Here is a 27672-nt window from a genome sequence, read left to right as displayed (position 1 = left end):
TTGAGAGTCTCTGTAAACGATATTATAAAGATTACGCTCCAGACTCGCTCCATATGAAAAGTGCCCTGAGATAACTTCTGTTATGAGTTGGAGCTACATAAATAAAATTGACTTGACTTGAACTTTGGAGAGTGTTTCTGCACAGAATGAGGCCTGTGAGTTTTGTCCTGCACGTGTCTTACACTGCATCACCACCATCAGGATGAACCAGAGGAACAAAGGCAGCGATCAATAACTCTTTCAATGCTCATTTGGGAGGATTGTTTTAAGACAGACTTGGAAACGTGAACCTTTAAGTGTTGTGTAAAAGTCTGCAGTTTGTGGCTGAAGATAACGGTGGTAGAAAATTCCTGCCAGGTATAAAATGTATGTTTCTGCGTTGTCATGGTTAATTTACTCTTTCAGCTCCTCTGCTCAGCACGTGAGGTTCAGACTGTCTGCCTGTAAAGACTGTAAGACCTCGGGGCGTCTCAACTTCTTGAAATGCTGGATTCTGTTGTTTGGAGGAGACAGCTAAGAAGAGCCACACAAGCCTCTATTTGAGACCTTGTTTTTTGGGGTATAACTGAAGTGTTTGAAAGATTGTTTGGCGAGCAAACTCTATGAACCACTGTTGTGTCGGGCAGCGGTTGTTGTACATTCATAGCAAGACCACAGAAGTCTCTATAAACAGACATCTGTATATGAATGCAGAATCTGCAGGGAAGTGACAAGATTTTGACATTGGAAGCTCTCTGGCTTGTAGTCCGAGTAGCATTGACCAATCACATTTGAGCAGGCTTCGGTTGCATGCAGGTAAACAGTCGGTATGGAGAACAAAAGATGATGATTTTATCTGCATTCATATGCAGCTATCCGTTCATAGATCTCAGCTGAAGTGTTGAGTTGAGCTGTTTAGTTTGATAATCAGTTGCTAATCGGACTGTAAACGCTGATAGGTGCACAGAGGAGGAAGTCTTGTCCTGGATATCCATTATCACCTCCAGGGCCGAGATGCAGGCAACATCAATTATACAAGCTGCTTTTGCAATAAAATACACGCATCTACAATAAATACATACATTTTAAGAAGTGTTGTGAAGGTGCCGGATTGACCTCATGTCAACAGCGACAAATCTATCAAACTGCAACGGTGATACTTTCAGAGGAGGAAGGAGCACAGCAAGGAATAGCAACACAAGGAAAGACGCTGCGACAGACAACACACACACACACACACACACCTCTGAGGCACCCGCACAGCCAGTAAAACCATCTCTGATCGTTCTTCTCCAACACCGACTAATGAGCTCTTCATAAGAGATTTACCAAATCTCAGCTTGTCTTTCACAGCTGAGAAATCAGCCAGCAGGTTCAAATTTTCTATATTTAACTGTAAATTGGTGGTGATGTAGCAGTTGGAATATAGATGGTGACACTGCCATTGTTATCCGTGGTATATTTTAATGAGTGCCCCGCTGCCTGTGTAATCATCCCTTTAATCGGCCCCGAAGCATTTATGGGGTGGAATTTAAGACATTTAGTTTGTGAGGAAGCTCAGCCGGGTTCTTCCTCTAAGGCCCCCAGTTTTGCCACATGCCATCCGAGACACACACACACCACATTCTGTATCTCCCATTCTTCCATCCATTCTTCTTTAATCATCTCTATTCATGGATCTTTCCTCTCCAAGCCCAGAGGCCTCCACCATCTTTACGTACAATCTGATCCATCACCGCTCTGTCACCGGCCCCCGTGTGCGAGAGGGTGGTGCAGCTTGATTGATCGGAATTACTTGACTATTTTTTATTTAAAAATAGCTCTGCTGATGCAGACAAACTAGTCACATCCTTCTGGGAGAAAAAAATAAATCTCAATTGCTCTAAATAACAGTTTATCCCTTCCGGGGTTGTTTCTGTGTTAGTGTGAGGGAGGTGGAGGGAGGAACAGCTCCGTAATGGTATGAATAGTGCAATAACACAATGCATAATGGAAACTGTTTACTGCTTCAGTTTGATAACTAAAAATAGGGCTGCAACTAATGATTATTTTCACCAATGACTGACCTGTTCATGTCTGACATTAACTGATGAGTCATTTATGTATAAAATGTCGGGAAATGGTGATAAACAGCCATCATAGTTTTCCATAGCCCAAGAATACATCGTCAAATGTTTTGTTTGATGAACAGTCCAAAAGCCAGAGATTTATAATCCATTTACAATCATAAAAACGGAGAAAAGCAGCATTTAAGAGGCTGGAATCAGGCAACGTTTGGCATCTTTGCTGGTTAAATGATCGAACGATCATTTCAGCATCAAGTAGAAAGATGCTCTCAGATATCAAACAATCATATTTTAGAGAAGCTTTTATCTTCTTTTTCATCTCGAAAGTCTCATGTGATTTCACTGCTCACCAGTAAAACTAAACTTGAATAAGAAATGTCTTAAATGAAGTGAGCTGAACCAGATGGTTGAATTGCCTTAATTGCCTAATTAAAAAACTGCCGAAGTATTAGAAAACAAAAGAGCTGAAGCTGCATCGAAAGCAGGTGACGTACAGTAGTCTCACCCAGTTCCTGCACATTAAGAGCAGTAATAGTCTAGAACTGAATCCAGATGAGCCGCCCGGGATCTTTTACCGGTGACAGCCGGTGACAGAGGCAGCAGGCTGCTTTGGTGAAGGTGGAGACACCCTCCTCCTTACCCTCCTTCTGAAGACACACACAAGAAGAACAGGTGAGCACAGAGGAAAGGGGAAGGTTTGGCAGCTGGGGTCCTAGCAGTCTTTTCAGGCATTCATTATTTAGCCCGTCTAAAAATACATCAGAGGCTGCCTCCCTTCCAGCACATGGTGCATCTGAATTTCACAGCATCCTGCTCTCAGCCACTCAATCTGATCTGAGGAGCTGCTTGATCTACTGTACATCAAGGTAACGCATGTACGCACAGACACACACACACATATGAAATGCCAAAGAGGCGCAAAGACACACGGATGCAATTAATTAAAACAGCGAAGAAGGACGTGGAGAAGAAACACTCACACTGATATTTGTACAATAAATTACAGGTGTGAATTAGCAAAAGTTGTTCTCTCGCAGTCCGAGTCGAGTCAAAAACACAATCTATTGCACAAGCCTGCTAATTTACACCAACACAGCACAGCAACGTGACAGTTATTTGTACACAAGCAAGCAGAGCTCACAACACCTCAAGAAAATTAGCTAAGTGAACCAGATATGCCTCACAGGCAGCGTCCTCTTAACACCATGTATCCCTGATGAGTTTCACATGCTGCCTCCTGTTAGGAAGCGCTCTGCGTCTCGGGCTTGTAATGTAAGACGCAGTCCATGAAATCAAACATCTAACAGGTCACAGATTGGACAGCGCTCATTGTTAATTGCATCGGGGAGAGAATGTCAACTTAATTATTTCAGCCGAAGCTGGAAATGATTCCTTGCAAATCTATTAGACACGTACGCTATGCGAGTCATGTACTGAGTCTCACGAGTCAATAAGCAGAGAGTCCACCAGGACAGATGAGTAGCTCTAACAGGCCAGCTGTGAGTTAGATGGCCAGATTATGATGGTAAAACATTAAACCTGGTCTAATTAAGGCTGGAATTTGGTGTGATACTGAACTGAGCCGATACATATCTCACATGTTTAAGGAAAGGTTGTACCTGCTTCTGCGCTAATCAATGGACTGTGTGCATGTGAATTTACCTTCACAAAAAACACATTTAAAGGTGCGACTTAAGATTATATTGATAGATTATTGCCTGTTATTTGTTTTGATTAACTGAATAATCACTGGATCAATAAAATGTCAGAAAATGTGCGACAAACAGCCCAAAACTAAAAGCACGTTTCAGCGGCCTGATAGGACATAATTAACATTTTTGCTTGATAACGGTCGCTGCTTTAAAAACAAAAAAACAGCATACGCGAGATAATTCTGAATGATTGGAAGGGGAAATGATTTTACATGACAGGGTGTCGACTGAAGTCATGCAGTCATCCGCTAAGAGTGAGATGTAACTGGTTAGTGATTTTCATTTTGGTGCAATTGACTCCAAGATCTTCAATCAGCTCGAGCTCCAATTGAACCAGTTCCATGTTCGAGGGTGAAGTAAACAGATCAATTCTGCGTTTAAGCACTCCACGGGAGAAAGCCCTCTCGAGAGCCGAACAAAAATCACAATCCATCTCACGACACAGAGACTCTGTCAAGCGCAGGCCCGACGCTATATGCAAATTGATCATTTCACAGGTCTCTGCAGACGGAGCAGTGAGCGGTGTGTATCAGCACAAGTGTTTGTCTCTTCTGGCCTGCGTGTACGCACAGGCGAAACTCAAAACTGCATGCATAAGAGGAAATCCTGATGTATGCATTTATCACAAAACTCAGCCCTATTCAGTAAAAAAAAAAAAAAAAAAAAACGCTGCACAACAATCGCAGCCATGCCCCAGTTATAAGCAGGGACTGATGGGAACACAGCTTTGAGGGAGGGAAAAGTATTGGCATGGGAGAAGGGACCAGGGAAGGGAAAAGCAGACTACTTCAAAGACTGAATGTGAGCCGGTGGCTCAAAGCATGCTGATTGTACGTGACGTGAAATCAGCAGCAGGATCTTAGTAGCCTGACAGAGCAGATGGAAATGAGATTTTTCATCACTGAAGGATATATCTGATAACTAACAAACTTTGAGAGAAATATCCTCGCTCTGCTGAGGCTGCCATTTCAGATCGCATTTCATGATGTATGCATGTAAAATAGGTCATAGATTTTAAATGTTCCTCGCAGGAGGACCAAGGATGTAGTTTTCTGCAGTAGAACAATTCACACAGAATCGAGAGGAGATGTTAAACTAATGAATAAGAGGCAAAATTTAAAAAGGGGCATCGATATGGCGTCTATCTGCTTCAAGGTTGTGAGAAATTTGCAAAGGCAGAGATCTCAGCATCTGGCGAGTCACTGTTAGTGTTTGACGTATCATCGGGGTTAAGATCAAACAGTTTGGATCCAGTTCCAAGTTAATAACTTAATTAACGTCATGATTTAAGTTAATCTTTTATCTGTCTTCTTTGTTGAGTTCTCTTGAATGTCAATCTGAGTTTTTAAAAATTCAAGTTACGTCCAACTTTTTAACAGACTTCATCTGAAAAGATCTGATAAGACTTAAAGGATTCACGTCATCTGATCTGATACTGGATCCAGATTTGACGAAATGCTATCGAGCCCCAGTTCTGCACATCACACCTGGTTTTATGTTAATTGTGTATGCACAATTCTCTGCTGTGGCACCATGAAAACGCATTTTTAACGCGATATTCAGTTTAGAAAGGTTTATAGCCACATGCTGCGATTGTCTGCATCTGCTGGAGTACATTTGTTTCCCTCATAATGGGAAACCTTCAATGCAGCTACAAAGTGGTCTATAAATAACATACACAAATACAAATTCACTCAGGTCCTGAACAACTGAGCTGCATTTGATCATTTAACGCGTGTGCTCGGAGTAGCGCAGAAATACTCCTGACTGCTGACCTGAACGTGCCCGTGATGGAGTCGTCTCCATCTCTGTCAAACATCAAGGGAAAACCTGAAGCTTTCAGATGGAAGATCTCACTCTGACAGCGGAAACACACACACATCTAAATGTGCATACACACGCACGGCATTATATAACTGACGGTATTCACGTAACAGCCCTTATCGTAAGCTGATTCTAATTCAGAATACTGCCAGAAGAAATGCAAACCAGGTAACCTGTCCTCACTCTGCTCGCTCTCTTGACATTTATTCACGGAGGGCAGCACTGGAAAGCTTTATTCTAGTAACGTATAGAACAACTGAACGGTCACATAGAGCAAGTACCTTATTTTTCACGACTATACTCTCCAACTACTAGGCCGTTCATTTTTCAAGGGTTTTCCTTCAATAACCTCCTAATGACTGCTGATAGATAGTAAGGGAGCCGTTGTACATGAATTACCATATTAATAACCTAAAGTTAACCCCTAACACCCACAAAAAGGCATTAATAAGTGTTTTATGATGACTAATAAAGAGCCAATATGCTGCTGATATGCATGATAGTAGGCAACTTGTTAATGGTGAATATGTGTATCTTAATATGAAAATATACATTCGGGCTATATCTCAGCATTTCACTCATTTTCTCTAAATTTTATATGACTTTTTTTTTAAATATAACCTTTAAAAAATCTCACTGCATAAGGGCACAGACCTGAATAAAAGCTATATTCACTGAGCCTTAACTCGTCCTGCATTAGAAAAGCACACAAGAAGCCTGTTAAGTACGTATGATTGTTAAAAATAAAAACAGACCTGTATAAGAAGTTCCTAAAACTCTCTGATGCAATATTCACAAAAAATAAGCAGCTCAAAATTCATCTAAATTGCTCATTTTACACTTCCTTCAGTTAGCGCATTCGCTCTTTGGGTTAATTGTGCACTTGTTACCCACTGAATATGATGTGAAATATACATAAAACATGTCACTGAGTCAGGATGGTCTGTTTGCTCAATGATAGAAAAGTGCTCCCGTAAGGACTTCGCTGAAAGATCTAGAGAATGAGAATATTTCTTCCCCCGCTGCTCCTGAGTACACCAATACGAGAACACACATGGCTGCTGACATGCTATGGTAAATGACACGCCTTGGATCTGGAAATACCGGCTCAGAGAGCAGCAGCAACTAGCCAGAGGTGGCTCATATCCTTCCTCTAAATCAACAGTAAGGCAGGCACATCCAGTTATCCACCTCTGCTTTCTACTCGAGCAACAAGAGCGGTGCACTCCCGTCCGGCTCTGCAGCAGACAATGGACTATTTATCTAAAGCCTCTCTTTCTGTCAGCTCCCAGGACACATGTGGGCATGTTCATTCACCCACCTACACACACACACACAGCTCTTGACTCCATCTATGTAAGCACAATGTAAGCACGCATTAAGAGCTACGAGTAAAAAAAGAAATACAGTTTTCCTCTTTACAGGCGATGCTTGAGTGATCTACTCCTTGACTCGAGGGCAAGCGGTTCAGCACAGACACACACCTTAGCACAGCTCCCCATGGCAAAACAAGAGTGTGTGCGTGTGTGTGTGTGAGACTGAGAGCACAATGGATGTGTGTACAGTATGTGTGTCCTCGTGCACTTGTCTGTTGAAGAGCCAGATGGGCAAAAGAGAGGAACGGAGCCAAATAAAAGAGGATGGTAGCAAAAAAGAGAAGAAGAAAAAGAAGAGGGGAAATGGGGAGAGAGGGCACTTGGAGCGGAAATGCTTCAGTGCCTCTGCGGCCTGCCACCTCATATCACGGAGCATCCGCTGACAGATGAATGCAGGAGAGCCCAATAATAGAAATGCTCGGGCCTAAACGCCCGGATGAAGGGGTGGAGCTCCTGCATGCGAGCCCATGCGTAAGGATGGCGTGGGGTAGCCAGAGGTCAGCCGTCTCAGCGACAGCTACCCATCTCAGGCGCTGATGCAAACAAGTAAATCCTGTGTGAGGTCTGATTTATCCCAGCGAGACTGGTTAACTTTTCGGTTTTGGCAGAGCACGCTTCAGCACTGTTACCATGGAAACTTGTACCTCGAGTCTAGACTTATTATTCAAGATGGCTAATTTTACCCTTTTACCAAGTTTCCTCTCCTGTGCTTGTGCTTTGTTTCTAAATGTGCTGCAACTGCCAAGGGTCATAAACACAGCGTTTCTAAGATAAGGAGATCTGATGTGAGAGCAGCTGACAAGGCCATGTTACAAAAATGTCTTTGACCTGGCAACAGCTTTCAGAAGTCTCCATGACCACACTGCCCGTTCTATGAAATCATGGTAACAAGAGCACCTGATATAAATATCTGTATCTGCTTATGTAAAGGATGGAAGATGAAATGCACCATGCACTTGATTATACCGTCAAAGGGCTCAGTCAACTGGCCCAGTTACCTTTTTTTTTTTTTTCTGCTCCTATCCAATAATACCACATGCACTCCAGTAATCATATTATATATGTATGTATTAATGGATTTTTAAGTCCTTACATTGTTGCAGAGGTGAAACATCTGTCAGACATGAACATGACGTCTTACATTACATTGCAAAAAGGCAACTGCCTTCTGCCCCAGCCTCTACAAATCAACCCTGCCCTCCTGAACCACATCCCAAGTTTTCCATAATCCATACAGAAGAATCAAGAATGAAGGACATCCTACTGAAGTACTACATAACACAGCTGCACAGTGCATAATAAGGCTACACAAAGTCTACATTATACTGGAAAATCAATTCAAATCTGTTTGATAGGCCAATAGCTCTGCTTTAAAGCTTCCCTGTGGAGAGTAAATTACATTTGCAGTCAGTGTCATCATAATTTTTGGCCACAGACTGTATAAAACATGGACATAATCTCTGCGACGTCACCCACAGGTTCCCGCAGAGCCTCTGTGAGGGTCAGTGATGGTGGCTCCAGCGCGGGTGGAGCTGAGGCGGGTCGAATGAAGCCTGTTTGCTGAAACCCAGTGGCTAACCGTCACTCAAAGCAGCCATGCCCATATTTAAACAGAACTTAAAGCCATAAAGACCAAAACTGTTTTGTTTTTTTTTTGCACCGGGCTGTAAACATGTTGAAATGTAAAGTAACTGACATGTAGGGTTGTGTTAATATGGGGGTCTATGGGGACTGCCACCAGCCAGCCTCAAGTGGCCATTTGAGGAACTGCAGTTTTTGGCACTTGCTGCTTGAGTATGACCAGCAGCTAACGGTGGGTAAAGCCGACTAATGTTAACTAAGTATGGACATCTTATCGTCATGCCTCAGTTGTGGCCACAGTGAATGGTGCTCAGCAAAACTTACACAGACTTGCTTTAAGAACATGATTTCTCATCGTATTCTCTGAAGCATCCTGTAATATCTTGTGTAATAGGATGTTATTTTTCAACCATTGACAGTACTTTACAGTTGAATGAAAAATGTCAAAATATAAAAGTACTGCAAGCATTGAAGCTCTTCTCACAGTGAATCCTTTAACATGTTGGAGCCCGGCCGTTCATTTTCTCATTCTGTAATCTCTCAAAGGTTTCTGTATTAGAAACATTAGACGTTTATATTCCAAGAAAAGAAGTCTTCAAAATTTCTATGTTTGATCTAAGCTATCAAAGCATATTCAAGAGTATAGTTTAAATTATACACATGCATGTACACTCCTCCCTGCTTTTCAGACTTTTTTCCTCCTTTCCCTCTTTCATCTCATAAAAAAAAAGCAGTGTAATGCAACGAGGGGCAGGGTGGGGTTAGCGTTTCAGGAAGAGCTGACGTAAATTGAATGCAGGTAGGGGTAATAGGCTGCTAGGATTCTTCCCATGTCTGTGTAAAGCTATTATAATAGGCGTCAAAGTGAAAGGAGCGATAAGAGGGCATTGGCTGCCGCTGGAAAATGAAATCCAGCTCTATCGCGGCAACAATTGCTTTTCAGAGGTAAACTGGAAACCTCACAGTGTGAAATCCACTACCGAAATATGACTGTGGAATCTGCACCTCCTGCTGAATGGCCCTCCGAACATATCAAAATTATGATGTTTTTGGATACTATATTGTTTGGAGGCTTTTAACATGTTTGAGAGGAAGATGCTGCTGCAGGGACTTGAAGCCGCTGTAGCAGGGTGCAGTTCAAATATGAAGCTGGGGATCATCATCGGTGTGGCTGGGCGGATCTGAATACCAATGTCTTAATCACTGGCTTTGCAGAACAGGATGATTCAACCCATTCTCTGCACAAAGGCAGGCAGGGCTTTGCAGTGGCAGCTTGCTCCTCTCCACACCTGTGGTTCAGACATGTTTCGGAATTCAAGTATCAGGATAAACGGTCAAAAAAACAAATCTATTTATCCACACCCGCCTCTCCGCCTCTCCGCTTTGCCCATTTAGAAAGGTGTTCCCTCAAGATTTGGATCAATTAGTGACATGAAGAGATCGGACATGAATCACGTGGAAACACCGAAGGCGCAGACATCATCCGATATCTCTCAGCCACATACATACAAATGTGCAGACGTGTCCTCTCACATATGAGCATTAGAATTGACAAATAACCCAAGGCTAACTCTGTCCTCACTGTTGCAAGTCATATGTAGTGTCAGGTTGGACTTCATGTCCTGGAGGGGGGATGAAAAGCAACGTGATCGCTCATCCATGCTCTGGTCAACAAGATGCTTCAAATGCTCGACTTTATAAAAAGGTATGTTTGTCAAAGCTGTGCATAAAACACACTGTGTGAGGCTAAATACACTTCAAGAACAGGCGAATGTGCCTGAGTAAAAAATGATTTAATTTTATATGCACAGTACATCTTGCAGCATGGTCGTATTTTATAGGTATTTACAACATTTTTCAAGATACGGTTTGGGACCAAGTGAGCCTCCAATCAGCTGTCAGCACACACTGTAACTGGGATTATGAAAGAGTGAGCGGTGACTGGGGAGAACCTGAAAGACAACTTTAAAAGTCAAATATAAAGTCACGTCACACAAAACTGAAACAGAAGCACAGAATGGTTTTTCCCAATTTTGATGGGAACAGTAAAAAAGTGAAAATATGGTGAAATTTGAGTTGGACTTGAAGAAGTCAGTGGAGGCTGCTCCTCAGTACAGCATCCCCTCTTAATCCCCCTCAAAATCCCAGAACTGCAACGGAAAAACTGTTCCCATTTATAATGCTTATGATTCAAATTGTGAAATTGTCTGCGAGTTACACAACGTTTGAACCCCCTCCTTCAATTTACACTGGCAAATATTAAAAAAGGAGATTCCTCCCAATGCGAATTACCGCCTTGATCGAGAAGCTTTACTGACAAAGCTTTGTCGATGAATATACAACGCGCATTACATTATGTACAGAGAAGTTTTTTCCCCTCAGCGGCTTACCAGCCAGACCATGAAATGAATTAATTTAATAGCTTTCTTCTTTCCCTTTTAAAGGTCAGCAACACAATTAAATCAGCTCCCATGTATCCACCCTTGTCCTGTGCGAGACAGATAAATAAAAAGCAGGCAGCGACGTGCATGTCCGACGGGGCCACTGGTTCCACTGGTTCTCATCAGAGCGCTTCCTCTCTGTCGAGGTGCAGCCACATGAATTCCACGCATGCCGCAGAGGTGTGTTCGCTCTGTCTACAACATGTAAGCCTTAGCCTACACATCAGCCTGACAAGCCCTTGTGTCGTCCTCTAGTCCCATAATCCCGAGCTCCTCGCTGGCCTGTCAATAAGCTTGTCACAGTGAGCAACATCCCTGTCAGGAAAGCGATGTCTGGCTGGACGGGTGAATGGACAGATGGATGGATGGATAACTGGATATATTCATCTGTGTTCCTCCGTTAGGCCCCTCCAGTGCAGCAGCAATCCAGTCTATTTACACAGATCAATTTTTGTTTCTATGTGCCAGAGTAACAAAATTGCTTTGGTACACGGCTGTGAGCCTGGGACACTGTGCGAGAGAGAGCCTGCCAAACGGACTATTTTCCAGGGCTGCATTGTTCTTTCAATTTTGCATCCTTTTACTGTTAATACAACCTAAAAATTCAAACAGCAGAGGTCCTTCCAGGGCATGTGACTCACAAATAGAGAACTATATATCTGCGATGCCGGGCCATAAATGGGATTTTTATCAATACAAAAATTGGATTTTTGTTCCCCCTCAAAAATCTCTCCAGGAGCAACACGTTTTGTTTTGATGCTTGAGAGGGTTTAAATGAAAAAATGCGCTTGAAAATCAGTCCAGTAGTGGACTTTTGCATCTCTCCATACAGTCGACAACACAAACTGCATATAAGTGAGTTGGAGTTTTTATTATTAATTTTCTCTGCAGAGGCACAGACAACAATGCTGTAATTTGAAGCACATTTATAAGAACGCTGTCAGACAATAGACGGCAGGATTCCTCAAGCTGAGCCGCTGCTGTGTTTTGACAAGTGGGGGAAAATATGAGCTTTCCAACTCATTCTTTTTTTGTTAATTGGATATCACATGAAGTGTAAAACACAATAGAGAAGACTCCGTAATTTGTGATTTACTAGCACGCAAGATTATATTTCCCTTAAGTTAATAATGTGCAAAATAATATCCCCATAAGTGATTCTATGCATTATTGAAAATGACAGCACCAAACAAACAAGGAAAGGATGGGTATGAACATCCATCTCGCAATATTAGACGGGGCTAAAAATGTCATTTTCATCATCTTTTTCATGCCGTATTTTTAAATTAACTTTCAGAAGCGGCGTCTCTGCTGGCCCAAGCATTAGTCTACCCAGCGAAACCTTTTCTGTTTCATTAACTGTTCAAATGTCAACCTGCAGACAGCTACAATCACATTCACCATAATAAAATTAATATCGTTAATGTCAGACTTTGATGCTAATTTCAAAGCAAAAAACACTTATCATCCTACACAAATTACATGGAAATAAACCTCAGCTTGATGGACAGCTAGACCGCCTTTTACCCACTTCTACCCTCGCTTCTTCCAGCCCAACAGCTCTGAGCACGTGTGTCCGTGTGCACATGCGAGTGTGTCTTTTTGGATTTGTTTGTAGGTACGTTCATGTGTGGGTGAATGCCAGTGGCAGGGCTGCTCAGCCAGGTATAAAAACAGCCATCCAGACAGACTGGGGCTCGGGGTCAGAGTCAGCCATGTCAAAACACAAACTGGCTGAGTCTGTAATGAATCAGAGGAGAGAACATAATGCCACGCTGCATCATCTGGCCTGAAGCGTCAAAGCGGGGCCCCAACCCCTGTTTGAAAACCAACAGATCTGTTGAGACGGTGTAACCGCCACAGAGGTTCCACAAAGTTCAGCTTTCACAAGAAAAAGTCGAGATCTGACGTCCTTTCGTGTTTCGCCGATATTTGTTGCACATTTTACTCATTTAGGGAAGAAAACAGTCATTCCTTCAAACCAACTGACTAGTTTACTGACAGAAATTAAACCAGCAATGACTTTGATAAATGATCACTGTGATTAAACGCCTTTTTCTTTAACGGAAAAATGCAAAAAATGTAGAATCTCCAGCTTCTCGGGTGTGAATATTTTCTAGTTTTTTGAGTCTTCTACGATAATAAGCTCAACACCTTTTGGTTTTGAAATGTTGGTTGAAGAAAACAAGCCATTTGAAGAGTACACCTGAAATTCTGATGGGAATTCTGCACTATTTTCTGACATTAAATCAAGCAAACTGTTAATCTTTTAATCAACATCATAATTTGCAGATGAATTCTTAAGAATTTTTTTAATTGCAGCCCTTAAAAACCCTTTACTTTTTAGGCACCAGATGCTCTGTTATACACTTTCTATCAATTCATACAACAAGGTTCTTTGTTGGCTTTAAAATGGAGCTCAGATCTCCAAATAAATAGAGTAGGTACGCATGTGACACAACCTAACTCCTCACTTAACTCCTCTGCAGCACAACAGGCCTCAACTTGCACAGAAGGCATGAGGTCAGACGGGGAAGAAACACAGAGTCAACAGATCTGTATCAAAATTTCAGAGGTAAAACCACAATTGGTGAACGCTTCACTGGCGTTCCGTATGAAATTGCAGACACAGACCAAAGTGCAACAGAGCAGAGAACAGCAAGTCCTTGAACAATGGGAGGAGAGCCTACGAGTGTTCAGTTTTATTGGCCACTTTGCAGCTCCGACAGGATAAAAGCCCGTCAGAGGCACCTGCTCGTACGAGCACGCAGACATGTTTTAATTTAGAGATCGGTGACGCTGACGTGTATTCTCTGCAGCCGCGATGAACGCACGCAAAAGACGTTTTATATTTAGTGCAAGCTATATGAACTCCAGTAAGTTTGAAATGCAGATGAATCAAAGAAGCCGTATTCCAGTGTGAGAAACACACTTCAAAGCACTTCACGTATTGTAAGCACACAAAAGGGAAGCAGCAGCAGTCTGGTGTCAAGCTGGATTTTAATTGATGGCTGTCTCTCTTTTAATCCACAATAGGAAAACTTTTTCAAAGGCTTATTGGAGGATTTTACCTGAGAAACAAACTTTCATGTTGCTCGCTTTCATGTTGAGTTCGAGAACAAATAAATGCTGTAGTTTTTTTTAACCTGTTTTACTGGATTATGGGAATTCGTTTGCATCAGCGCAGATCCTTTGGATGTCAGCTGTTGTTTATCAGGGCGCTTTGAGATGCACTTTTTAGAAATTGTAAATACCTGACTCATCATTGTACCTTGCATGCTGAGGCCAGTCTGTTTCTCCGGACATGCAAAGACTTAGTCACTGCAATATCATTATTTATAAAGGCCACTTTAGGAAAGCGTCCTTCATATTTATGAGTCTGAATTAGTCAGAAACGTGGAGCTCAAGATAGCCTGAGTACCAGGATTCATTGTTGATGACCGTCGTTAAAGCTTAAACACGGTAAGAAAGCTTCCATGATCCGCAACCAGACAAATGGACAGACTGCTCTTAATGCACTTACGTCACGTCTCTTTCTACTCTTTATATTTGCTGTTTAACATTTTATCTATTATGTCAGGACTGTCAATGCCGCTGCCAGGTTGTTAAATTGAGATAGATTCTAGATGAACTTTATTGCCCACCTTAGTGGAAATTTGTCTTTGGCTTCTCGAATACATTCAATTACCAACGAAAAACAAATTATTAAACACTTCACACCATACAACGAGAGACAAAGTGTGCAAATTTATTTAAGAGAGACGTGTTCTGAGCTTCATTATCATGATGCCACCTCAATGTAAAATGAACGACCTCGGAGGACTTTTTCTTTCACATCACTCAACTGTGCAAAAAGTCTGACAAAGGAGGCTCATCATCATCATAATGAGCCAATAAAGAATGAAGTCTCCATACATAAGAAATGAATCACAGCTTAACACTGCATTTTAAACTGACTGCAAAGAAAACTGACCTCAAAGAAATCAGTTTCATCACAGCAGAGTTGTCAAATTCACCTTTTTAGAGTATATATATTTCATCATTACCCAAATTAACAACATCAAAGCATCATAATGCACGACACCTAACAAAAGAAAAATAAGCTAATCCACTACAAGACATTAATTCATAATTAATATCAATGCAAATTAACTGCACATCACTGGCGGCAGCATAAGACCAGAAATGAGCACAGACAGCAATGACAGGGCCCACAAGATCTGCAAGGGAGCAATAAAACAGCCAGCTAGCAACCTCACAATGTTAGCGAACTGATATTTGCCAAACACACAAACACTGACTGAACAAAGCCAAGACATTGACTCACATTATGTATATTAGTACGCACAGCAAATCTTTCTAATTTGACGAAGTGTATCTGTAATTCCCGGCATCTGCACTCTCAAGGGAATGAAACCTTTGGGAAGAGCCGCCGCGGTCAGAGCTGCCAGCATTTCAGATTCCAGATTTAAGTGCAAGTTTGAGGCCCAAACATGTTTATTTGCTCGAAAAAAGCCATCCTGAAGACATGGCGGGACTGTTGGCAGGCAGGTTCGCTCATGAAATGCTGAGAAGCAGCAGGTGTTGCAGTATTTCAGCAGAGTTGGATCAGAGAAGGCAGAGCACTGTCGGCTTTTAAAGCGACTGCTGGATATATATGTTGCAACTAGTACAGAAAACCAGATGTGATGCGAGTGTAGCAGCACATAATTGAAGAGACGAGTTACCAATGCCCCTTTATGACTTCATTATTTTTGTGTGACAGGCCGAAAAAAATGCATTAGTGAATTGTTCAAAAATCCTAATTGGTCTGCTGGGGTAATCAAATAGTCATTTCTTCAATATGTGCTTCTCATTTAGAACAAAAATGAACAGGAAATAGCCGAAGCTCTGCTCCCTCCAGTACATTTTCTGTATGTTGGTCCCCTGCAGATCTGACAGTGAGCTCCTCCAGCTCCAGCTGCCAACACTCAACTCTGGTTGCAACTCTCATAAAGGGAGATTTTTTTTTTTTCTTTTGGTGGTGGGGGGGCGGCGAGGGACGCTAAAAAAACATAATGAGTGTGATGTTAATCAGCATCAGCCACTCCGCTTCTTGATTTTGTTTATCTTAATTAATCCATGGTAAAACGTGTGCTATATGCAATCTGATATAAACACACTTCATTCTTTCTACTTCAGTCTGTGCACTATGTGTACTGTGTTACCACTCTGGATCCCGTCTCACACTGGAAATATAGACGATTGCAAAATGCTACAGCAAGGGTGAATAATGGGAAATGGAAATAGTAAATGGCTACATTTATATAGCGCTTTCATCAAAATGCGTTTTAAAAGGTTTTTGCTGCTCATTCATGCAGACACTCACACCGAGCTACCGTGCATGATGCTGGCCTGACCATTGAGAGCAATTCGCTCTTGTCAATTTGCTCTTGCTCCTCCGCCACAGCCACCCACGGTTCAGTAATGCCAGTCTGAAGTCTTAAGAGAAATGTTTGATGACAGACGTCGACTGTAAACTTCAGGACTTGAAAACGTAGCACAGGACAAACAGGTGCATCGGCTGAATCCTGTGTCACAAATGCTTCAAAGCTGCGGCGCTACACAGCCGCTAATACAACACAGTGGAATGCTATCCTTCCTCTTCCTGAACACCACAACTGTATATTACACAACAGAGTTAACCACAGCTGTTAACAACCGTGGCTCGTCCATCTGTCCGTTCCCTGATGCCCTCTCCTCATCAGTCGGGACGACTGTGTGAAGCCGTCTGTAATCAGATTAGGCAGTGACTGGGTGACTGGGGCTTCTGCATCCACCCATCACTCCATCCCACTGTTAGCAACATCTGCGTCATGTGGAGAACCATGTGCATGCTGTGAAAGAGACAGATTAATGTGCTGATGCATGTGTGTGTGTGTCTGTGTGTGTGTGTGTGCGCATGAACAAGAGAATGTGAGCATTACAGCTCTCCATTTACAGGTCCTGTGCTGTATGCAGACACACTTCAGTCATCCCTCACCTCATACGCGTGACACTGGGTTTCCTGCGAGAGGAAACCTTCAGTTGTCAGTGATGTATTATTTATGCATTCATCATCAGATTATACAGAGGCAATAATAAATAATTTGCGATGATAAGCAAACAAGAAGAGATCGTGTTGACGATAAGCTGCCGCATAAGCAGTGCTATTACAAGGGAGGCTTTAATAAGACATCACATTCACGCATTTTCAACAGAAAAAGCAAATATCATCAAATACTATTACACCCTGAAAATGAAGAAAAATATCATATTTTATCACCCAGCCTGACCCAAAGGGGAGGGTGCAAATTACATAAGAGAAGAGAAGAGAAGAGAAGAGAAGAGCTGAGCTGAGCTGAGCTGTGCTGAGCTGTATATGGTCGTACCTCTGCAGATTTAGACAGACTCTACACTGTGTCCCTTGCTTCGGTGTCATTTATCATTGTGTCATTCCTGAATCAGAATCTAACAGGTCTAATCTAACAGCTTCACTTTCTGGGGCAGTATGTTACAGAGGAAGCGGTGCAAAGTCAAAGTCGAACAGAATGCACTTAGATTATCTCCCTCTTGACAGAGAAGCACCGAAGAGGGCGCATCCTGATGATTAGGTGCGCTGCGATAACCCCGACACACAGAGCGCCTCTTGCTGTGCAGCCTCTGGGAGCAGACATGCGCGCTCCTCACCTGGTTAAGGGCTCCACAGTCCCTCTGATCCCGCCTGCCACAGCCTGGCCTGATCCATCCCATCTCAACCCTAATGTCTCATTGGCATTCAGTCACACGCCTGCAGCAAACGGCGAAAGGAAGGCTTGGCGCTAGCTCACCGCTATTAAGATTCTACAAAGCCAGCCGTTCCCCTGCCGCCACAAGCACACAGCGAATCGCACAGCCAAGGAATAATAAAAGAGCCGGGGAAGGGATGAGCAGAACAGCTGGGCCAGCCAGTCACACAGCCAAGACACAGAGACAGGAAAAAGATTTCGGTATAAAATTTGAAAGCCCTTCTATTCATAAAGTTTATGAGGGCAGCAGCGCGGTTCACTGTTCACGCTGCAGTATCAGATAATGAAAATTATATACTTCAAGCGGCTAAACCACCAGTGCCAACACATAATCGCACTGCCCCCAGTCGCCCCCTGCATCCCGCCCCCTGTCATCTGCAAAAATCACACCGTGACCATTTCATGATGAGCCGTATTACTGGCAAGCCTCCCATCATGAACCACAGAGAGGCAGCACCCCACCGGCCCGTCGCCCCTGCCTGTTTATGTCTGCCTATCAGCTTCCCCCCAGAATCCTAAGCTGCTTGCTAATCACCCTTTGAAAGAGCAGACTAATTCAGATGTCAAGGCCCATTACCTGTGAGCTGTCTAGAGGTGACCTGAGCCCCTATCTTGCAGCGATAAACACCAGTTGGAGGATAATGCACATCTGGATAATAGGAAAGTGGGTAGCGGCACACTGGCCAAGTGTGCAATCACCGAACGCAGCTGAAGGGGGGGGTGGAGGGACCGTGGCGTGTAGCGATCATTGTTGCATAAAGATAACGTCCTTCATGACAGTGCTGGGTCAGTCAGCCGCCGTATGGCTGCTGTGCCTCTGGTAAAATAAACAAGACTCTCAGACTGAGGAGTGACTCCTCACCAGCCGTCCCCTCCAATCTGCTCCCAGACACTGACAGAGACGATGCTCGACCAAAAGACGACCCACGCCTCCCCAATTCTCTTTCACATGTACAGGATGTGACTGATGCACTGTGAGGAGCGAGGCAGCAGGAAGAGGAGAAGAAGAAGCAAAAAGTCACACTGGGGATGAACGCTCGCGTTGTAGCTGTATTACATATAAACATCTTTTGGGGATTTTGAGCTGCTGTTGTGATCCTATTTGGGCGATTACATATTTAGGGATTTCTGCAGTTTCCAGGGGATAAAATGATAACACTAAATCAATTTTTATGGTACAACCAGCTGCAGGGGCTGTACGGCAGGTATCTGGACATCTACTGTGCGGACGCATGAGGAAATATAACATGTTTTGAACAGAGTGATGAGTGACACATCTGTGTTACAGGGAGAGAACAGGCAGACATCGCACAGTTGTGGTGATGCTCAGAGAAAAACAGGGCTCCTCACAAAGCAGGCAGAAAGAATAGTAGATAACAGGAGCAAATAGGATGCAGGTCAAAGCAAAAATAACCACTTTCAGTACCCATTAGCCTCCTCCTCCTCATCTATTCAGTCAGCAGTGAAACCCACCCCAACTGCAAATTTGCCTCCACTGTTACAGCCCTACATACGACTAAAATGTAACAAACTATCTTATGAGCCCCTAATAAATACATATTTACTGGGCCAGGATTAGAATTAGCCATTATACTGCAGTGCGAGCGCTAACAGGCATTTAAGACAACAACACGGCCTTTAATTGGAATGAGGACTGAAGGCAGCGAGGAACTGAAATCCCCCAGAACCTCCCACTGATAAAAACATATATATATATACACACACACACACACACACACACACACACACACACATACACCAGAGGAAATTCAACATACTATAAACATCCAAATGATATTTGTATGCTTTACAGCTTTATGATGCAATTAGAGGGTAAATTCTCATTCCTGCTATGCTGAAGATGCAACTCCCCATAATGGGCTTTTTCCATGTAGCGTATGTTGAGTTGGAGAGATTAGGCGGTTTGCTTGTACTGGTACGACCCCTCCATCCCCTCACCATCCCCCCTCTGTCTCTCTCTCACACACACACACACACACACACACACACACACACACACACACACACTGCTCATTAAACACTGTCACTATGACCTGTGTCACCACGGTCAGCTCCCAGGGGTACATGATCACCCTTGTATGCCCGAAGCCTGACCAAACATCTCGCCATGACAAAGTAATTTACAACGTGGGGCCAAAAATGGAGGTAACTGAACAACTTCCTGTCAGTCCACACACGGTTGAAGCTCCACAATTTCATGTTTCTTATCTTATACTCTAAAAAGACTTACTTTCTTTCTATAGGTGGCCTTAGGATTAAAGACATAAAGGATTTCCTCCCAGTTCAGCAAATACAAACAGGAGTGTGAAGGATAAACCATTTACATTTTACCACAGCCTGTTTTTTTCCCCCCAGAATGTAGCCGTGACAAACAGGCCTGATTATAGAAAGATACGGTGTTGGACAAAAAGGCGTTAATGCTTATCAGAAAATGCTGTTCCAACTTTCTTACACTGGTTGTTTGCAATGTGCTGAAATCAAGCAGAAATCGCTTTTTACCAGCTGTTCTACTCACATCTACATCACTGGATATGAGCCTGACTGACATCCATGAAGCAAAACCGCACATCTACAGGGCAATCATCACGAAACACACTCATCATCACTTTCAAAATGTACAGCTCCGACTCCAAACCATCTCATTAAGCATGCTGTTTAAGTTGCGGTCATTGCATGTGCTGCGAGAAGAGCAGCCGCAATTTGATTAAAGTGGGAATAATGACAGCCTGCTGGGGAGCAGGAGTCACGCTATGCTTTTCGACTGCAGCCTACCGCTTTACTCCACGCACATGCACACACAGATACACACATGCACACGAGTGGAGTATCCGGCTCTAGTATTGATGAATTATTGAGGACTTGGAGTAGGGTTGGGAGCAACTTTACGCTCGTTTGTTTTGTAGTCGCGTTACGCCTCCTCCCACCGACTCCCCCCTCCTCTGCCCCCACAAACTCACTGCGAGGCATTAGAGAGTGGGCGCTCAACTAAAGTGCTATGGGATGTTGGCAGCTCTGCTTTGTAGTAGTGTTTGGGGAAAGCGGTGCGCTGTTGCACTGCAAAAAAAAAAAACAATATAACAAGTCATTGATCTTGATATCTGATTTCACCAAGAAGAAAGTAAGAACTGTTTCTGATGCCATATATTTATATAGGTCAGCATCAGGCAGATCAATGGGAAAAAATCTGATTTTAGGTCTCAGTTTTAACTTCAAGGATGTGTCAAGATGGACATTTTGCACAGTGTACTTTCAGACCTGCTCGTGTGTGCGTGTGTGTTGCGGTTTAGACCTTTGGCATGAGGATGTTTTAGCTGGTCCTCACTTTCAGACAGACCTTCAAAGGGCTGTTTGAGGGTTCAGACTTGGTTTAAAGGTGTAGGTTAGGGTTGGGGTTGGGCTTTGAGCTGTGATGGTTAAGGTTATGGTTAGTGGTTAGCGGCTAGGGAATGCATTATGTCAGTTAGCATCCTCAGAAGGATAGAAGTACAAACATGTGCGTGTTTGTGTAGTAAGACAGCAGCACTACAAGTCTGACAGCTGCCTCAGGCACATACAGGAGAGGCTTGATGAGAGTCACAGAGGACAAACAAGCTGTATATCAACAAAATGCTTTGTAGGATGATATAGCAAAAGGCCAAACAGATACAAAAAGCATGGAGTGGTTACACAGAAATAAATAAAAAGGAAGGAAAATAGACATATCCTCCTTTTCGTCGAGTTTAAAGTATTTTAAAAGTGCGAGCCACTCAGGTTTTTTGGGTACTTGAAGGCTTTTAATCACTAAGATACTTTTTTATTGGATTTGGTTAAAGGCCTCACACTTCAGCACAATAAATGTCATCAAAATGCATCAGTCATCACGAGAACGACGACAGAAGATCGAAATCACCGCCGAAGCTTCACGTCTTTCCGAGTCAAAGCGAGCAGGGGAGACAGCGCGGAGAGAGACAGCTATGAAAGTTAGTCAGACATTAATGAGGCGAGGTTAGAAGGTTGAGAACACACACTCCTGCTAATTGTCGTGCTCTGGTGCTGCGGCAACTGCCTTGCATTTACCATCTGACAGCCTTGCTCAAGTGTCCCCGTGCAGCACGAGCGAACCCTCGGTGGCTGATGAATGCGGTGGCATGCCAGTGGCCTGGCGGTGTTAACAAAACAGGAGGGCTTGTGATCGAATGTTCGCTGCTGTGCTTCTCCTCTTAAACACTGCAAGGGGTTACGTACCCAGACTGACATATCATCAGCGCCTTCTTGGAGTACGCCTTAAGAGTGGTGCTTTCCAACAATGATGGTGGGCCTCCATAGACTCCAGGAGTGAAGCTCCAAATGTGCTCTGGTGAATGGATTTTCAACTGTATGTTATTTAACACTTAAGTATAAAAGTGTATATTGTTATAATGCTTTTAGCCATGCGAGAGCTGTGGCTCTTGGGGTGGCAGTGTCGGTCTGCTGGTCCATCCCTGTGGCCCACTTTTTAATGGATTACCATGACATTTGGTACAGACATTCATGGTTCCACGATGATGAATCTTTCGGACTCTTGTGCTCCCTTGACATCTCCATCAGCACCATCAACAGGTCAAAACTTTAACTTCTACTGTGACATATCTCTTCCAGATGGACTGGCACAGCATTTTGTACAGATATTCGCGGTGCCCAGGGGATGAATCCTACTCTGATGCAGGTGAAATGAACTGAAAACAGCAGAGCAATCTGAAACACTTCAGCGTGCTTCACAAAATGGTCAGCGGCAAAATGGAGTGTAGTACATATTTCCAATGAATGGGCTGAAATGTGCCAACACACACCAGCATGGTCCTTTAAGCTCTTCCATATAGGAGCACATCAGAGCTGTAGTGTTTCAACAAAGACAGCAGCAGAAGAGGGGCTGACGCAACATTCTGCTTATATTTCATGTGAGTGCCAAGTTTCATTTTTATATTCTGTTACCAGCATTGTAACATATTAATGAGGCACATGAGATTTCTCCTCCACCTATAGTTCACTGCGTGTGCAGTAATCAGTTTATCTACCTGTCTATTTGTTCAGCAGCCTTCACGCAGCCAGTTGGCACCAATGAATGTTTTCTCCGAAGGACGCCAGGCCTACACAGCAGCATCAAGACAGCTGTCGACAACATACAGTAACATGCATAGTGGGCAACAGTGCAATTAAAATTACAAAGAGGTGCGAAAGTAGCTGCGCAAGCACCAAACAGTCAAAAATCCCACAACAGAGCATCAAACAAAAGCTGTTGTCTTATTGAATCTGCAAAAAAAGATTTAAAAAAAAAAACTCATAACCGCTTTTAAATCACTAAGAGCTCATTCAGCCTTAAATTAGCTCCTCTATTATGAGTTTCGTGTCAAAGGAGCAGTGTACGTGATGGCTCTCCTGCTCCATTCAGCTGACTGTCAGAAACGTCTCTAAGGCGAGAGCAGATGTCTCCAGTTATTTGACCAGGCTCTCTGGGCTGCAGTATTCCCACTCTCACTCTCAATCCCCATTTTTTTTTTTTTTTTTTTTTTTTTTTTTTTTTGCAGCCGACTGCAAATCTCTTTGCAGCGACAAAGCATCGCCTGTCAAGAGGATGATTCCATTGAGAGGCACTTCCTGATATGAGAGGTGCATTAATGTGATTAACCCACACTCACTATTGCTGTTTGATACAGGGGCTTAGGGGCTCATGTCACTCTGTATTCTTCTCTATTGGCATGATCAGCAGGTAATGGAAAATACGCTGATGTGTGAGCAGAAGCAGACAACTCTCAATGTAATCTCCAGTAAACTGTTATCAACAGCAGAACCTACCGCTGCTTTATACAAACTCCATTATGCAATCTGATCTTCAAATTTCAAAGATAATTAAGAGCAGAAATAGTCTACGAAGCTCAGCATGTTACGGAAACAGAAGAGTTATGCCATTCTGCAGACTTAATATGTTCTCATTATCACACCGATCATGATCAACAATTAAAATCAATAAAGATAAAATGACTATCTTCCAATCAAAATGCTGTGATTCCAACTCCCCAACAGGGTCTGAGCATTTGAATGAGTTTCATTTAAGCACACCTGCAATCTGGTGACTACTGTTAGACTTCATGACTATATTAAATATCATAAAAGTAATTCCAGCAGTCTGGCTGAGGCATAAAGAGCCGTAGAGGCAGGGCGCATCAGTTTTAAAGAGAGAGGGCTTGTATGCATGTGTTTCATACATTCACACGGCTCATATTAATCATCCAAAAGAGAGCTTTTTGCACTGGCTCCACTGTGAGCTGCACTGAGAAATTATTCATTTGATGTCAGAGTCATCATCCATTCAGCTGCATATAAACGGCTACAGGTTGTACGTATGTTTTGATTGCACAGTGATTGAAGCTGCAGACATATAGGAGGCACAGCAGAAAATAACCGAGCGGCGGAAAGAGAATTCTGGGATGCCATTCATGAAGCTTTTCATCAGGCATCTTTTCCGATCCTTAGCTGGGGGTACTGGCAGAAATAGATTCCTGCACCGAGCACCGAGCTTTTAATAGAGGCGTCTCCCAGCTTAATCAAAGATACCAGGAAAATGGGCTCATCCACCTCACGGTACATTGTGAAATCCCGGCGTAGGCTTAGTGTGAACTTCTTTATTTCAAAGCAGCGAAAGTGTATGTATGTGAGGACGTATGCATGTGAGAGAAGACTCTTGGCTCTCCTTAGAGAACATATGATGCACCAGAAGCAGCAACAGAAAAGAAGTGAAGTGCTGAGCGTAACTCCTTCAGCTCACATTCCTTTCGATCAATGGCTGAGATAGATAATAGCCTCCATAGAGACTTGCATCTTGCATTCTGCCTCTCGCTACTCTTGCCTCAAATCCCCATTTTTGCTTTTGCATCTTGGCACACTCTCCATCTCCCCCCTCCTAGCTCCACCCCAGCTGTCAGCAGTAGTAGCGGCGACAGCAGCAGCAGCAGCAGCAGCACGGGAAGCCCACCAACTCCAGAGGGCAAGGCAGGCGGAGCGCAGGAGGATCTTGGGAAGAGCACGGGAGAACATCTGGTAGACCCTTGGAGCCTGTCCGTCGCTGCCGGCCGCCGTCATGTCATCGCAGCTTCCCGGGCTTCCTGCTAACAGCTGATCCTCTAGGCCCGCTGCCTCCATCAGAGTGGAGAAAATCCACTCGCTAACTCAATTATGCAAGAGGTGTGAATTAAACATGAGGCTACCACACAGGAATGTATACACATAGCGCAGACACATATGCGCTATACGTAATCATACAATATAACAGCCCCATCTGTATGCTGATGCCAGAGGGGCTTTGTGAGGCCTTTCTGGGAACAGAACACCGAGGAGCTGATGCACGCCCGTTGTAACCTCCCATATGACTGAGAAGGAATATGGACATATAGGCCAGACTGGTAAAAGTGACGATGAAGAAACGGGTGATGAGGAATTTCGCCATCTTCGCCACCTATTACTTCCCTGTGAGCTGTAAAGAGCAAAAACAGCCTCGCGTGGGAGTTAAGCCTGGAGCCAAAGGCAGAGCCGATTTTCTCCCCATCTCTCTTTATGTCTCTCTCCCCATGCTTCTCTCTCTCCCCTTCTGTTTCTTTGTGTGTCTCTCTCTCCCTCACTCTGTCGTTCCTGCATGCCCTTTATTAATCATCCTTGGTTAGTGGGGCAGAGAGTGTGGTGTTAGGAGCTCTTGGGAGTGTGGAGCCATGAAATACACACACACCTTCATGTGCATGCACACTAATGGGCACCAGGCTCATAAATCCAGGCAAACATTCTTCCATTCAGCTCTTGTTTGCTTATAAAAGATCTAAAAATCGATAGAATATTAATAAAAATGCTCTCAGGAATGACTACACACACGCTGACACACACCATAAGCACACATGTGCACACACACAGCTGATCTTCAGGGATCCTGCTGGGTCTCAGCTGCTGCTGCTGCTGCTGCTGATGTAACCTTTGGAAGAGTCTCAGTTGTTGTTCAGACATTCCAGCTCCAGCACACAAGCACAGTAAGACCATCTCCCTCTCTCATACACACAGCACTGTAACTCCAGCACCAGCTAAAAGCCTTCAACTGAGGACCTCAGCTTGGGTCAGAACCAGCACAGTGTAGAGCAGCAGGATCACCAAGCCATCGCAGCTATTAGACCTCATTATCAGAGTGTTTAGATGCTGCAGCCAGCATCCTTGGAGAGCTGGATGCACAGCGATGAGACGACGAGACGCAACCCAGCTAACCACTCCAGCTTCTGCGGCCAATGGCAGCGGAGTAGCCTGAATAATGGAGGATGTAATTAGCCATTATTTCTATGCATGTAAGTGCACTTAGCCTAGATGGCTCCAACTGGGCTACATGCCATTATTGCCATTATCACTATTCGATCTCCCTGACAAAGTGGTGAGAGAATCAGTCAATTAGAAGTTATGGGACAGTATAGGAGGTTTACAATAGAAGTCTGGGGTATCCTTTTGGAAGTGTGCAGGGATGCAGACTCAGCTAAGCTCACTTTATTCACCCTTTTGTTCTATTGAAGTGGTTTTGTCAACTTTACTGACATGTATAAATCTTTGAATCACTGGGAGAGATATTAACCTACTGGAATGTATATGAGGGGGAGTTTAAGAGTAAACCTTTAACGTTATTTGTATATAAATTTACAGATGTTTGACTTGAGGTGATGACAGACTGGCAGCACCAACGTTTCATCATTTGTGTATCATCATGCTGTGTTTGGTGGATGCCACATATAAAAAAAAAAAAAACCCGCTTATCTTACAATCAGAGCTCAAGTGACACACAACAGAAAGCGGGGACGCACCTGGTTTGACCGTCTTCAAGCGAATCGGCTCCCGAAAGTGGCGTATGACAGCCAGGGTGTCACGGTTTGTAAGTCCACTGACGGGAGTCCCGTTCACCTCCAGCAAGACGTCCCCGTAGTAGGGCAGCTTCCCGACGTGGCACACCAGCACGTCCAGCTTCATCTGGCCCAGGTAGGGGAACTGCCCCAGCTCTGCTCCTCCCAGGACCTCCACCACGGAGCCAAAGTCCCCCAGGTTTCCCCATGACACCGCGCACTCCACCACTTTACTGGACCAGTGTTTCTTCTTCTTCAGTGTTCTGGACATGGTTACTCCCTTTCTGGAACAACTAACGATCGAACTGGTTACAGTCGCCTCGGTTTGATGTTGTTAAATGAACGCGAAGTGACGCGGCCTGATGAACCCTCCTGAGTTATTCTCCCGACGTGATGGGGATTTCATCTTCCTGACATTTACGGGGCTGGTTTTCACGCGCGAATCTGCCGCCGAGCTCTGTCATCCCACGGGCTTACGCTCCGTTGTGCGCGCAGTTGCTTCTGTTGCAATAATTCCAAGCGCTCCTTGTGCGTAAAACAGGAGAGTTGATAGCGGCAAGACGGTCAACAGGGGAGGAAATCAGGTTTCATGCTCTCCATCGCTACTCTGGAACCACATCCGCGCTTTGCTTCGTCTCTGGCGGAGCCTCCAGACGCCAGGTAGTCAAAACAAAATGTAAACAGAGAGGATTTTACTCACACGGCGGCGGACTGTGGAGTGTCTGTCGCTGAAATGTGGTGCGTCAACCAGAAATCCCTCATACCTGTGGGCAGGCTGAAAACAGACAGGCGGCAGCGATCACCGGTAGGCGGTTTATGCAGTTGAGAGCCAGCCCACGGTGACTGAGCTGAGAGACATCTGCGAGCATTTGTCTGCTACAGGTTTGAACACACCTGGCACCGCCAAGAGAGATGTTGCCAAGCTCAGAAACGCCCCTTTTACGCTCAGCGGCAGCAGCGCCTTCAACACGCGCATGCTGGCTCCATCCTCCG

At 43.9% G+C, this 27672-nt stretch overlaps 1 protein-coding gene across 2 annotated transcripts in view; it reads right to left on the bottom strand.

The window, feature by feature from the left end:
- Positions 1–27560, bottom strand: part of magi3b (membrane associated guanylate kinase, WW and PDZ domain containing 3b) — a 120289-nt gene extending 92729 nt beyond the window's left edge. For both annotated transcript variants that reach the window (XM_076742484.1, XM_076742476.1), the window contains exon 1: positions 26644–27560. In XM_076742484.1, coding sequence (XP_076598599.1) covers positions 26644–26950 — 307 coding nt within the window. In that variant the 5' untranslated portion in view covers positions 26951–27560. The remainder of the gene's footprint in view (positions 1–26643) is intronic.
- Between the last annotated feature and the right edge of the window lie 112 nt (positions 27561–27672).

The sequence above is a fragment of the Chaetodon auriga genome, chromosome 2 (genome assembly GCF_051107435.1).
Source record: "Chaetodon auriga isolate fChaAug3 chromosome 2, fChaAug3.hap1, whole genome shotgun sequence".
NCBI classification, from domain to species: Eukaryota; Metazoa; Chordata; class Actinopteri; order Chaetodontiformes; family Chaetodontidae; genus Chaetodon; species Chaetodon auriga.
Note: the sequence above shows the minus strand (reverse complement) of the source record. Positions and strands in the feature narration are given on the sequence as shown.